Below are 14919 nucleotides of genomic sequence, written 5' to 3' on the forward strand. Positions count from 1 at the left end.
TCCATATACTTATATAATCTTATCATTGTGTGGTTGGGAATTTAGGCTATTACTAGTTTCTTTTTAGCTTTGGTTGGTAATTGTAAATAATGCTGCCCTGAACAGCTTGTGGCTTGAATTTTGTCACAGACTATATTCCCAAAACTTGGATAAATAAATTTAAGAAGTGAAATTAATGCCTGGTTGGATAGTTCCAGGTCAAAGGCTACAAATGTAAATTGCAGATGCCGATTTTAGAGTAATATCCTCTACAGAAGGGTGGCTGGACTGGGGCGGGGGGTAGGGAGAAGGAGGGAAGAAGAAGGTGCCGTTTCTCATTTTTCCACTTAAGTAAGAGGCAATTAAAATTTTTAAAGTTGAAAATTTAGTCATATATAAAAAATATATTATATTATAAATATATATTTATATCACATTATAAATATATATGTTTAAATATATTATATTATAAATGTGTATATTTATATATATAGGGGAAGGAATAACACGCGCAGCAAGTAGGAGCTACCCCTTGGGAGGCTGGGGCGGCCTGTGGGCCCCAAGCGAAGAGGATCAAGAAGTAGACCACCATGCTAGGCCCAAACAGCAGTGTAGGGTCAACAGCACCCCTCACCCATCAAATCCTTCCATCAAGACCGCCCCCTCGCCTCCCGGATCCGGAACCCCGTCCGGTCCCAGTCCCTGTCCATCAGGGGCAGATAGGGACGCCCGCTTCCTTTCGGCTGGAGTGAGGGAGGCCCTTCTCCTCCTGCTCCCTCTCTTCCTTCGACCACCAGAACCCGGACTGGCATCACCGAGGTACCGCCACTGTCCCCAGTCAGGCAGCCCACCGCTCACCACCTCTTGCCGTCTCCTCTGCTGCCTCCTGGGTTTCCACAGACGCTGCGAGCCGCGCCCCTCCCACTGAGAGCCGGGCAGGTGATTGGAGGACACCGACTTCCTAGCAACCAACCCCGCCTCTGCCGCTTGGCCGGGGGACTGGTACCGGCCTCGCGCGCCTTTCCTAAAGGCTTCACTGCAGGTCTCTGAGAATATGGCTTCACAGAGGTTGGAAAATGCTCAGAGGTGACATCCCAACACAGAGTGAGGGAACCAGACTCGTTGGTCCGACAGGCATTGACCTTCTGAAAAACAAGAATAAGACGTAGCGGATCAGGCGCGGCTCGGCCACCTCAGGCCGACAGAACAAGTAAGGACCGGCTGCGACACGAGGAAGAAGGCCCGTTGCCAAACCTGGTGCTTTCTTTCCCCGGTTTCCTCGCTCCCCAGCTGGGTAACCGGCGACTCCGAACATCTCTTCCCACGAGGGACGGGAACTGGGCAGTGATGGCTGAGGTGAAGGTGAAGGTACAGCCACCCGACGCGGATCCCGTGGAAATAGAAAACAGGTAAACCAGTGAGTGAGGCTCCTTCCCCGCTCTGGAGCCCCCCTCAGGCGGCTGGTCGTTTGGGCAGGCGGACCCCTTCCACGGGCACCGTCGGCAGATACCTGCGCGCACAGGAAGGGGATTCGTGGGGTTTGGAGCCTCCCTCCCATCCCTGGACCGCAGACTTCTTAAGAAGTTCCGGGCGAGCTTGACAGTTTGCAACTTGACGTATCCGATCTTGCGCCGGTGCTGTTCGGAAAGTTGTGATGATGTGTTTTCTTCCTACATTAAGGTAACCGACGCCCAGAGAGGACTTGGCGTTTTTCCCGTAGTACTTGTAGATACGTACTGTACTCTGATCCAGGATCGGTCTTGTCGCTAAGGGAACTCCCACGACAGAATGTTTGGGCGAAATTAGGATGCAGTTTGGATTTTTGAAGCAACACGAAGCCAAATGGTTTCCGTGCAGTATTTAAGGTTTTAGGTTACCTATCACGGCTCGTGGGTTCGAGCCCCGCGACGGGCTCTGTGCTGACAGCTCACAGCCTGGAGCCTGCTTCAGATTTTGTGTCTCCCTCTCTCTCAGCCCCTCCCTGCTGACGCTCTTTCTCTCTCTCTCTCAAATATAAGGTAAAACATTATAAAAAAAAAAAAACTTTAAAAAAGTCGGGGCGCCTGGGTGGCTCAGTCGGTTGAACCTCCGACTTCAGCTCAGGTCATGACCTCACCGCTCATGGGTTCCAGCCCCATGTGGGGCTCCGAGCTGACAGCTCAGAGCCTGGAGCCTGCTTCAAATTCTGTGACTCCCCCTCTCTCTCTGCCCCTCCCCTGCTCACGCTCTCTCTCAAATATAAAACAAAAAAAAATTTTTTTTGAGAGTTTAGGTCACCTAAAGCCTCTCCTAATTTTATATTTTCAGGTTACCACATAGTTTTAAAGACCTTGACTTTCTCAAACTTATGAAAACATGTACGATGATCCTATGACAAGGTGGATAGTTTGGTTGATTTTTGTTTGGTATAGATAATTCCCAAAGCAGACCCAGTTGTGGTTAATTGGCATAACAAATTTTGTCTTCCCACCAGACGTGTCTGGTTTGCCTCCTTGCAGACTATGACTGCCCAATGCACTGCATATTAACTTTGTCATAGTTGTTCTGTCTGAGAAAATTGAAGCCCCAGCTTTAATATATTTTGTGTTTGTTTTCATTTGACTTTTCTAATTTAAAGTTCATATTAGTGAGGAAAAGAAACACTCCCTTAAATAGTAGTAATTATGTAAACATGTACTTTATCTTGCTCAATTTCTAACATGCTTTGATTCACAACCATCATAGAAACCTAGATCATCTGCCAAATGTGAAAAAAGGCACAATTTCAAACCATTCTGCTTGTATTTTTCCCTCATTGCCTCTTGAAATGGGTTAGAACATGAATAAAATCATTATTGCCTTTGTTCCTAGGATTATAGAATTATGTCACCAGTTCCCTCATGGAATCACAGACCAAGTAATTCAGAATGAAATGCCTCATATAGAAGCCCAGCAGCGGGCAGTGGCCATCAATAGACTGCTGTCCATGGTAAGGCAAATTCAACTAGTTGATGTAATTATTTATGTGCTATGGACTGTCATTACTTCCTGTTACGTAGATGTGAAACCATTCTCAAGTGTGTTAGGTTAAGACTCCAAACCAGGGAACAGCTCAGACTGCCCGAACTGAGGAAAGAAGAAATAATTACACATCATTTTACAAGAAGAATGAAATAAATGTATTAACTGTTGTATTTGTTAACCTAATTGTCATCGTGAGACACGGGGCACATAGGCCTAGTCTGCTCTCACCTTCTGTTTGCTTCCTGCTGTTGGTGTTGGGCCATTGCCTATGAAATATGCCCCATCTGGTTTTTCTGCAGGTTATCACAGAGTCGGTTCCTTAGGGTTTCATTCTCCACAATCTCACTCCTCACTCTGAGCATGTCAGGAGGCAGGAATGAGTCTAGTCACACTGCAGTGGGGTTTTTCGTTGAAGCCCTTCTACCTGCTCTTCTCTCTTCTCTTCTCCTGGGGCCCTAATATCATTCTCCTACACTGTCCCAAAACACCCCACCTTGTGGCACCCCATCCTCTAAATCTGCCTATTTCTCCTTTCATTTCTCCATCATCAAAACTCCCATGTCTTGAAAGCATTTCATTTTGGTTGTAGTAGAAATTGAATAAAAGATTTCTCCACTAAGGACTCATGGAAGTTTGAGGACAGGTGAACATTCTGTTAAACTACTCCCTTCGACCTTCTAGCTCAATGGCTGGAAAACTTTCTGTAACGTGCCAGATAGTATGCGTCGTAGGCTTTGCAGGCCATAAGGTTTCTGTCATAACTACTCAACTCTGCAGGAAAGTAGCCATGAACCATTCATAAGCACATGAGCATGGCTGCATTCCGGTAAAACCTTATTTATAAAAATAAGCAGTGGGCCGGAGTGCTCGCCCTGTTTTAGTACTGTTGGTGATTTCTAATCAGTTCACGATGGTGAAGGACTCAGCTCCAGGAGGGATAGTGGAAGGGATGCTGGAGGTTGTGGCAACTGAAACTGTTTTTGTCCTCTGACTACCCTTTGAGCCCTTTGCCTTCTGTCTGAAAATCCTCCTCAGTACCTCCCCCTCTTTCGCCATCTCTGCAGCCCCATCTACTGCCAGGCCTGTGGTCTACAGGTTGTAAGCAGTGGTGGAGCTATGATGACTTTTAATTATTAGTAAATCACAAAGGCTTGCTGCTTTTAGCTCATAAACAGCTCTCAGATTTGTTCCCTCCTTTCCATTCCTGCTACCTCTGCATGTGTTCAGGCTCTTGGATTTTTCCTGGACTATCACAGTATATTCTAACGGGCTCTCCTGGTTCCATCTGCCTCAGTGCAGCCAGCCTGATTTTTTTTTTTTTTTTAAGTAGGCTTCACACCCAGCACAGAGCCCAATGTGGGACTTGAACTCCCGACCCTGAGATCAAGACCCTGAGAACAAGAGTTGGATGCCTAACTGACTGAGCCACTCAGGCACCCCTTGATCATAATACAGATCTGACCAAGTCATTCTTGACCCAGAATCCTCTCAACACTACAGATTCAAGTCCACACTCCTGGGTTTACCACACTGAGCCCCTACCTTCCTCACCCACTCTGCCTCAAAAGTTAGGGTTCAGGGGAACAGACTGTCTTTGGTTCCCTGCCACATCATGCCTCAGGTCCTTTGTCTTCACTGGTTAGAAGGCCCTTCTTCCCTTTCTTCACAGACTAACTCCTGTTGTATTACATGAAAATTATTCATTCTCCTTCAGCTCTTCCTTCAGCTCTTCCTTCAGCTCTGCTATTGTCTCCCAGAAAGCTTCCCTGAAATCCCCCCAGGTTGGGCCAAAGCTGCTTCTCTGAGCGCCCATTCCACCCTTAACTTACCTCTGTGTTGATGCCGACAAGATAGCATTGATGTTAGCTGTGTGATTCTCTTTTAGAATTCATGTTTGTCCCCCACCAAACATGGATCACAGTATGGGTTTTCAGGAAATGTTCATGGGCTGAATTAAACGACCTCCAAATGGAACTTTGTGGTTCGATTTTCCTACTTAGTGGGGTTCGGGGAGGGAGGTTATTGCTGTTCATCCGTATGTAAGCCTGTTTCTAAGTCATGTGTCATCCTAGTCTCAATGCACGGCAGTGGGGCCTCTCCCAGCCATGGATTCCCCAAACTGCCAGAAATCCCATAATATGGCCACCTGAGTGCTCCAGAGTTCACACCCAAGGAATTTCAAAAGCACGCCAGACATGCTTTACTTTACTTTTGATTTGTTATATAAAACCAAAACTATTGCATCTTTTATTCATTGGTTGACCTTTCTAATTTTCATGTAATACAACAGAAATCACACAAATCACTAAATGTCACTATTTTGTCAGGTTTAGTTAATCATCATGTTATAGATTTATGCATGTTAGCCTTTATTTGAACTTCTTGTTTATATAAATTATTTATCTTTACATTACATATACTGATTGAATTTATTCAAATTTGACTATGGATTTTTATTTATTATTCTAAAGCTGCTTCTTCAAAATTATTTATGCATTGGTCATATAACCAAGCCAGGACACCAGCATATAATTTGGAAAATGGTAACATAAAGCGCTAAGTTTTTGAAAATATATTACATGTGATATGTAGACAAAGACCGAAGTCTTGAGTGAGGAACTAACAAATAACTGCAAGGCAGGATGTTTTGGTTTGTGTAAACTTTTAAAGAATACATTAACATTTGTGATTGATTTAAAATAGCTCCAAAATAATTCATTATTATTTTCTGTTTAAAAAAACTTTAGGGTCAGTTGGATCTCTTAAGGAGCAATACAGGCCTTCTGTATAGAATAAAGGATTCTCAGAATGCTGGGTAAGCACCCAATTTTTTATTTTTAGAAACTTTAATTATTATGAACATAATCTATGGTTTTGGGGAAAAAAGTCAATAGAGAATTGCATAATGTAATCTGTCCTGCATACCATTCCGGCCTCTTGTCATGAGTTCCATTTTTCAGAGATGACTGCTTTTAATAATTTGGTATATGTCCTTTCTTCCAGGTATATATATAAATATATAGAGATGATTATATATTTATATACTATATATATAATCTCTTTTTTTCTTTTTTTTTCTTTTTTTTTTAACAAAAATGGGATCATGCTATCCATACTGTTTTGCAACTTGTTTTTTTCACTTACTATATCTTGGACATCTTTTCATTCTGGTACATACAGCCCTGTCTCATTCTTTTTAAGGTAAGCCCTTCTTTTGGTAAATAAGTCAATGTGATGACCTTGTTCACTAATTCAAGTAGTTATGTAGATTCTTAGATTATCCTGTATCTCTTTGCCTTTTTAATTCTACTTTATTCCCCTGCAGTAAAATGAAAGGATCAGATAACCAAGAAAAACTGGTATATCAAATCATAGAGGATGCAGGAAATAAAGGTAAGCATGTGAAGGAAGAAGCAGGAAAAAACTTCCTGGTCTTTGTCTGTAGGTCCAGAAATAGGGAATGAGATCTGGCTTCCCAAGCTATAGATCTATGTATAGAGAATGCTGCCATGTATGTTAAAAGAAGAGGAGATATGACATAAACGTGTAACGTGCGTATGCTTGAGGGACACCCAGAAGTGATGCCATTGCTGCCTCCAGGGAGGGTAGGAGCTAGATGGCTATGGGCAGGGATGGAAAGGAACTTCTAAATTATGATCCTTAAAACTTAAGGAGTTGTTGTTTTTGTTTTGTTTTTTAATTCTTTCTAAACTTTGGAGGCCTTTGTTTCTTCCTTTTCCTCTTATCTGTAAATTATGGATAATAACATCTCTCTGGTTTTTGGAGAAAGCAGAGGGATGTCTAGTGCAGTGTGGCAGTGCCTGACTGAGGTCCCTCAGCAACTATTAGATATCTCTCTATCCCACTTACAGAATTCAACCTAAACTGCTGTTATCACAATTTAGGATTTGAGTCACTGATACTAGTTTCAACAATGTATCAACCATGATATAATCTGAAATCATATCATTCTTATATTTATTAGAAGTTAAATTAATATTTTAAAAATAGATTCATGAAAAAAGCATTCTCTATCTTAAAAACTTCTTCCTATCTCATTATGCCTCTGTGCTGGGAAGAAAATAGGGTAACATGTTTTATACAAAATTTCATATACAAGCCTTTTTTAAAAGAGTAACCAGGGCGGCAGGGTAGCTGAGTTGGTTAAGTGTCCAACTTAGGCTCAGGTCATGATCTCACGGTTTGTGGGTTCGAGCCCCGTGTCAGGCTCTGGGCTGACAGTGCAGAACCTGCCTGGGATTCTCTGTCTCCCCCTCTGCCCCTCCTTCTCTCTCTTTCTTTCTCAAAACTAAATAAATAAGCATTTAAAACAGAGAGAAACCATAGCCTCCTGCACAGGGCTTTTGGTGGCTGTGAGAACCCCAGTCTTCCATTTTTCATCTCTTAAATACAGTTTTCGTGTATACGTAATGGGTATACATGCACACAGATGCTTACATAAAGTATTTTTTGCTCTACGCTGACAGTGGCGACTGACCTTGGCCCAAACTTAAGTTACAATCTAAATACCATCTAAAGTAGGGGCGCCTGGGTGGCTCAGTTAAGCATCTGACTCTTGATTTTGGCTCAGGTCATGATCCCTAGGTCATGGGATCAAGCCGCAAGTTGGGCTCTGTGCAGACAGCGCAGAGCCTGCTTGGCATCCTCTCTCTTCCTCCCTCTCGCCCCCTCCTGACTTGAGCTCTCTCTCAAAAAATAATAAATTAAAAAAAAAATACAAATCTAAAGTAAAAATAATAGGAAACAGAAGTTGGGATGCAAAAGGGGATGGAAGAGACAATGTAAGTCAATTCAGTACCATTCTTTCCTTCCATTAAAAAAATATCTTCTTCAGTGTTTTTAGAAAGGTGCCATGCTAGGATTCCAAGAAATTTCTGGTTAGAAGATAGAGCACATAACTTAACATTTTATATGTTATGTTATCTGAGATTCTTACCTCTAAGTCACTGTTTTCTCTATAGCTGTGCTCTAGGGATATATACATATATATACATACTTTGTTATAGTTTTGGCATGAGATACAGCAGTAGGACTGTAAACACACATCCTACGGTGTTGAATTCATTTTACTTTATTTTCTTATAGGAATATGGAGCAGAGATATCCGATACAAAAGTAACTTGCCATTAACAGAAATTAACAAAATTCTAAAGAATTTGGAAAGTAAAAAGCTTATCAAAGCTGTTAAGTCTGTGGCAGTGAGTAGTTTTCTCTTTTCTTCCCCCAAGTGGTCATTGTATATGTTCTGGTCCAAGTACGTTTCAAGATTTTTATTGTTCTGTAAGCTGTGTCATTTAAAACTACTGGTCAAAACGATTTCTAAAAATTAAGCTCAAGTTAGATTGGCTTGGAGATGTTGCCTAGATTTATCGCTGCTTAATTAACTCTTTGTGTCTCACCCGCCATTAAAGCTAAAACCACTTTACTCTTCAGTAGAGAATTTTTGGAATCATGAGCATTTTTCCTGGATTTCCAGTGTGTAAGATAATTTACTCCATGCTGGCATATTAGATTACTCATTCAACAAATAGCTATTGTGTGTTTGCTGTGTACCAGGTACTCTTGTAGTGCTTGGGATACGTGAGTAAACAAGTCAGAGAAAGATCTCTGCCCTGTCTGTTCCAGTACATGGTGTTTCTTTTTCTCCTCATCCCACCCCAGCCCTATTACCTCCTCCAGGGGCTTCCACTCCAGAGCTGGCTGCTTCAGGGACACCAGCTGCTGACTGCACTGACTTAGGTATCAGAAGAGCCAAGATTCCCCCTAAAGTTTGCTTGAACACAGATTTTGGCAAATAAGAATTCAAGGTTCATCAGAGATTTTATTTATCAAATAGTATTTTTGCCTTACCAATCCCTAGTTTATACCATTATCTCCCTTCTGCATTTTTAATGGATAATTTCAAATTTTCACAAAAGTAGAGCCAATAATACAAGTCTCCACATACCGATCACCTACCTTCACTTTGCCACTCTTTCTTCTCCACCTTTATTTTTAATAACAGCCTTATTATTGAGATAAAATTGACATGCCAGAAGATTCATCTGTTTAAAGTGTACAGTTTGGTAGTTTTTAGTATATTCCTAAAGTTGTGCAACCATCACACTGCTGTAATTTTAGGATATTTTCATCACCCGTGAAATGTGACCCCACTAGCAGTCAGTCCTCTGCATCCCTGCCGGTAGGCCTTGATAACCACTAATGTAGTTTCTGTCTCTACAGATCTGCCTATTCTGGAAATTTTGTATAAATGGAATCATACAGTATGTGGTCTTTTGCATCAGGCTTCTTTCATTCACACAATGTTTTCAAGGTTTCAAACTGAAGTAGTATTGGATTGTAACCCAAAGTCTAAAATAAATCTTCCTAAGTCCATACTGATATAAATGTTGAAATAAATAAATGACCCATGTTCCCATGAGTGGAAAGAGGCAGAATAGACAAACCTCCTGTGCAGAAGAGTTCCAGGTAATTTAGGTAGTAGAACGTAACTCTCCCTCCTTCAGTTTGGGCTCTGTGTACTGATTTCCTTCCAAACATGGCAAGGCTAGGGAAGAAAGTTTACAGTGGAGAAAACTGAGAAACACTACCTCAAGCCACATGATCAAGGTTAACATCAACACCGAAAAGTCTTAGTGATGGTGATCAATCATCACTTGGTGACGATTGAGTACCCTTGATGGGATGTGGTCAGAAGGGCACTTCCTCTGTGGTCTTTTTCCTGGTCTAGTCCTGAGAAAAACATCAGACAAATCCCAGTCAAAAGGAATCTTACAGAATACCCAACCAGTAATTCTCAGAACTGGCAAGTTCTCAAAAACAAGGAAAGTCTGAGAAGCTGTCACAACCAGAAATTGCCAAGGAAACATACCAAGTAAATGTAGTGTGGTATCCTGAATAGGTTCTTGACCCAGAAAAGGGACATTAGGGGAAAACTAAGGAAATCTCAGTAAAGTATAGACTTCGGTAATAATGATGTATCAATATTGGTTCATTAACTGTAATAAATGTACCCTACTAATATGTAAGATGCTAATAAGAGGGGAAACTGAGCACAAGGTAAATGTACCATCTTTACAATAATTGTGTAAATCTAAAACTGCTCTAAAATACAAAGTTTTGAGTTTTTTTTTTTTTAATCTTAGTTTCAGAAGACTTATTTATCTTATAACCACATCTGCTTGTGCATGTTTTTTCCTAGGCCTCAAAAAAGAAAGTATATATGCTCTATAACCTGCAGCCAGACCGGTCTGTGACTGGTGGAGCCTGGTACAGTGACCAGGATTTTGAATCAGAATTTGTAGAGGTGCTTAACCAACAGTGTTTTAAATTTCTACAAACCAAGGTGAGGCATAACTGAGGACACATCACTGCAAATCTTTTTTAAAAAGTTTATATCGTATTTTATAGGACTTGAAAATGGTGAAGTTGATAATTTTTACTAAACAGTATATTCCATTGTTGATTTTCAGACTATATAAATTGTATTCAGAAAACACTATGCTGAGATTTGTGTTTCTACCCTTATAGGCAGAAACAGCACGAGAAAGCAAACAGAATCCAATGATACAAAGAAATAGTTCATTTGCCTCATCACATGAAGTATGGAAGTACATCTGTGAATTGGGGATCAGTAAGGTGAGAGCTTGGGTTTTGAATTTTCATCTTATTCTTTATTTAAAAAAAATTTTTTTAATGTTTATTTTTGAGAGAAAGACACAGATCATGAGTAGGGGAGGGGCAGAGAGACAAAATCTGAAGCAGGCTCCAGGCTCTGAGCTGTCAGCACAGAGCCCTACGCAGGGCTCGAACCCATGAGCCATGAGATCATGGCCTGGTACGAAGTCAGAAGTTCAACAGACAGCCACCCAGGCGCCCCTTCATTTTAATTTTTTAAAGTTACTCTTCATCACAGGGGTATAGTTTACAATGTATTCTGAACATATTTGACCCAGACCCTTTTTTTTTGTTTTTTTTTGTTTTTTTTTTTAATTTTTTTTTTTCAACGTTTATTTAATTTTGGGACAGAGAGAGACAGAGCATGAACGGGGGAGGGGCAAAGAGAGAGGGAGACACAGAATCGGAAACAGGCTCCAAGCTCTGAGCCATTAGCCCAGAGCCTGACGCGGGGCTCGAACCCACGGACCGCGAGATCGTGACCTGGCTGAAGTCGGACGCTTAACCGACTGCGCCACCCAGGCGCCCCCTGACCCAGACCCTTTTTTGAGGTGATACCTGTGAACATTGTGCAGAATCCACTTTCGGAAAGCACTGTCCTAAGCCATTTAGACAAAGGTGACTGTCCTGGCATCAGGCACTGTGTGATCTGTATATACTTAAGCTTGGCATATAGAGCAGCAGTGTAGAGGCCTGGCAGTGCACTGCACTCCCAAAATTCAAAAGTCTCTTCTGACAAGGTCTTGACTTTCTCAGGGACATTTCAACATAGATGACAAACCTCAATAGCATCAGTTGTCACTTACTGGTATTATCCAACTTGTAAGAGGCGAGTAGCGTCATCAGCATATTCTTTTGAAGACCTATATAAAGACATAGTGCTGGATGCTTTTCAGAATCAGAGAAGAAATTTAATCGGCCATTTGGACAAGCTGTTTTCATTTCCTAGACCCCAGATTTCTCATTTATTTAAAAATTTTTTTTTAATGCTTATTTATTTTTGAGAGAGAGACAGAGTGTGAGTGGGGGAGGAGCAGAGAGAGGGAGGGAGACACAGAAGCTGAAGCAGGCTCCAGGCTCTGAGCTGTCAGCACACAGCCCGATGCAGGGCTCGAACTCATGAACTGCGAGATCATGACCTGAGCTGAAGTCAGACGTTTACCGACTGAGCCACCCAGGTGCCCCTTATTTAAAATTTTTTTAATGTTTATTCATTTCTGAGAGAGAGAGACAGAGCGTGAGTGGGACAGGGGCAGAGAGAGAGGGAAACACAGAATCTGAAGCAGGCTCCAGGCTCTGAGCTGTAAGCACAGAGCTTGATGCGGGGCTTGAACTCATGAACCGTGAGATCATGACCTGAACCGAAGTCAGACACTTAACTGACTGAGCCACCCAGATACCCCACACAGATTTCTCATTTATATAAAAAACTAGGAATTTGGACAATTTGATATCTAAAATAACTTTATGCTTGAACATTTTATAAATCCACATCAAGTTCTTGGTAAGGAAATGTTACTTTATAAGACTTCCAGATTTTACCTAAGGGTAGAAACATAGAAAGAAAGTATCAAATTCAGATGAGGTTAGAGTTCTGTCCTTAGCATTTCAGTGCTTTGTGCTAGCTTGGGCTGTTGTTCAGCTCTGTGCTTTAAATCACCCATCGGCGCAATGCTTCCCCATTCGTGGCGGAGTTGCGACCCTTACTGTTTAAACACCCTCAGATAGGATGTCTTCTTGTGGTTTCTGTGTCCTTTCTAATGTGTCCCCTTTTCAGGTAGAATTGTCCATGGAGGACATTGAAACTATCTTAAATACACTCATTTATGACGGGAAAGTAGAGATGACTATCATCGCTGCAAAAGAAGGCACAGTTGGAAGTGTGGATGGACACATGAAACTGTATAGAGCAGTCAATCCTATCATCCCGCCCACAGGTTTGGTCCGGGCCCCCTGCGGACTCTGCCCGGTGAGTTAAAGTGGCTTCATTTCACACCTGACTGCCACTAAGTGCAAATGCCACATAACTTACCAGCAAGCACACCCCAGTTTTCTGATTCTCAGAGTTGACCAACAGCTGCTCAAACCTCCACGTAAACTTTGATGACAGGCCTTTGATGAACAAGTCATGGCTTTACATTCCTTTTTAGAATAACCAGGTTAGGGAAATTGTTTTTCTGGGTTTGGCCCTATAATGGACAATTTTTAACGAGGGCTAATCATTTAACCTAAGTAGGGAGGGAAATAGGATTTGCTGAGAACGTGTCACAGGCCAGGTATGTTCTTGAAGATTTATGTGGTCTCATTTAATCTCCTCCTGTCCCTTGGAGCTAGTGGTGTTATTTCTGCATAAGCTTGAAGCTAAGGAAGATACAAGATATACAGCTTAGAAGAATCAGGATTCAAACCCAGAGATGTGCTTTCCCCTGCAGCATGCCCCAGCACTCTCCATCCATCTGTTCCCATTTACTGCTTGCCAGCTGCGTGCTGCAGGCCCTGTCCCGGCCCTCACAGCTGCTGTTTTATTTCTTTATACTGGCCCTTGTCTATATGCCTAAGCTGTCTGTATGCTCGTGTCAACTCCTAGGGAAAAAAGCGAGCATATTGGGAATTCTGCTTAGCACCCTTCACAAAAAAGAATGTAGTTAAACACGAAACATTTGCCTAGTCAAACACACATACAGATCTGCTTTCCTGTATCCCTGTTACCTGCCAATAGCCTTTGGGCCAGTGGGCAGAACATGTCATCTTAGTGCTACAGTGAGAGGTCTCTCATTAACTAACTATAATCACACAGCAGGTCCTATTACAGCTCTAGTCTCTTTCAGTTTCAAAGTGTCACTTTTAATACCGCTTTAGAGAATGGTTGGGTCTTGGATATGTTGTTAACAAAAAGTATAGTTGTAGTTGACACTTAAGACTTTACCTATAATAATTTTAAAACTCTCATTTGATTGTAAACTTTTTTCTTTTTAAAGGTTTTTGACGACTGCCATGAAGGTGGTGAGATTTCACCATCTAACTGTATTTATATGACAGAGTGGCTCGAATTTTAAGAGAGCTAGGAACTTTACTGACATTTTGCAAATGAGGTTACTTTGAGAGCAAATAATTTAATTCGTGATGGAATATCAAATACCCTTGAAAACAAACTTCACAATAATGGATAGACTAGCTGCTATGAAAAAATATTTTTTTATCTATGAAGACTAAATTTATAATGGTAGAGTAGCCAACGGAATATGAAGCAGGTAAGGCTAATACTGAAATCCATTCTTCGATAAATACTTAGAACTTCTGGAAGACCACCTTCTGAAGCCTTCAAGACTTGTGATGGTTCATGGAAAAAGAAGCCAATAAATCTAAATTTGCCAAATACTATGATAATGGCTAGAGCTTAAAAATGCCCTTTTCCAAGTTAGTTATTAAGATCTTCATTGGAAATTTTTTACATCTACTTCACTATTGCCATTTGTTTTCTCTTTCCTCAGTGGTTTCATTGAGAAGTAATTAAAAGTGATGGGGCAGGAATAGCACTTAGGGAAGAGTGGGGAAGACAGTGGAACATCTCTTTTCTGCACATTATTAATTCCTTATGTCAGAAATATTATTTCAGAGGATTATGCCTTTGTACTTACCTCAAATGCAAATGATAACTATTATCAAGGATTTTTAGTGCATAGTTAGATTATTCTCATCTTTAAGAGAATGTTTTCACTGATCCTTTGTTAAAGTCTTCCAAGTTTCATTCTGTGGTTCAATAGTATTATTTGCTAGAACTGTCCCATAATCCATAACCCTCCATTCGTACTTCATTGTGAGCAGGATACCATTCTTCTTTTCTTGTCCTATTTTAGATTTGTTTCCTTATTCTCTTCTAAAATCATGGTGTAATTAGTCTAGGCTAAGCAGAAAGCCATTATAATTGTTCTCAGTTCTAATAGTACTTCCAGTCCTAATCGTTAGCCATAGAGAAAACATTAGGTTATTCAGTGTACTGTTGCACAAAAGTTAGCTTTTTAGGATCTCAGCTATTGTATTTTCACTTTGTACCTCCACTCAGTGATTTCTGTGTCCAAGCCAAAAGTATGGGACCAAGGGAAAGGAATTGAAGGTCAGCTACTACTGACACCAGAGTTCAACTACCAGTTTGGAGATTCTCCAAGTGGGCAACCATCAGAAGGGTAACTTTGAGATAAATGGGATCAATAAAAGGAAATCAGCTCAGTAACGAACTAA

The 14919-nt window shown here is 41.2% G+C and overlaps 2 protein-coding genes across 12 annotated transcripts in view; one reads left to right on the plus strand and one right to left on the minus strand.

Moving 5' to 3' along the window:
* The window catches only part of DZANK1 (double zinc ribbon and ankyrin repeat domains 1), a 74786-nt gene extending 73881 nt beyond the window's left edge, over nt 1-905 (minus strand). For all 7 annotated transcript variants that reach the window (XR_007150689.1, XR_007150687.1, XR_007150690.1 and 4 more), the window contains exon 1: nt 838-905. The gene's annotated coding sequence lies outside the window, so the exon portion shown is untranslated. The remainder of the gene's footprint in view (nt 1-837) is intronic.
* Nucleotides 906-1038: 133 nt separating this feature from the next.
* POLR3F (RNA polymerase III subunit F) overlaps nt 1039-14919 on the plus strand; it is a 48713-nt gene continuing 34832 nt past the window's right edge. For 2 of the 5 annotated variants that reach the window (XM_047851293.1, XM_047851292.1), the window contains exons 1-9: nt 1039-1388; nt 2830-2947; nt 5730-5797; nt 6163-6183; nt 6308-6375; nt 8089-8201; nt 10205-10348; nt 10534-10641; nt 12458-12649. In XM_047851293.1, the coding sequence (XP_047707249.1) occupies nt 1327-1388; nt 2830-2947; nt 5730-5797; nt 6163-6183; nt 6308-6375; nt 8089-8201; nt 10205-10348; nt 10534-10641; nt 12458-12649 (894 nt within the window). In that variant the 5' untranslated portion in view covers nt 1039-1326. Of the gene's footprint in view, nt 1389-1459; nt 1660-2829; nt 2948-5729; nt 5798-6162; nt 6184-6307; nt 6376-8088; nt 8202-10204; nt 10349-10533; nt 10642-12457; nt 12650-13658; nt 14429-14919 lie in introns of those variants that run through there. The other 3 variants (XM_047851288.1, XM_047851290.1, XM_047851289.1) reach the window with 3 other exon arrangements.

The sequence above is a fragment of the Prionailurus viverrinus genome, chromosome A3, assembly GCF_022837055.1.
Source record: "Prionailurus viverrinus isolate Anna chromosome A3, UM_Priviv_1.0, whole genome shotgun sequence".
NCBI classification, from domain to species: Eukaryota; Metazoa; Chordata; class Mammalia; order Carnivora; family Felidae; genus Prionailurus; species Prionailurus viverrinus.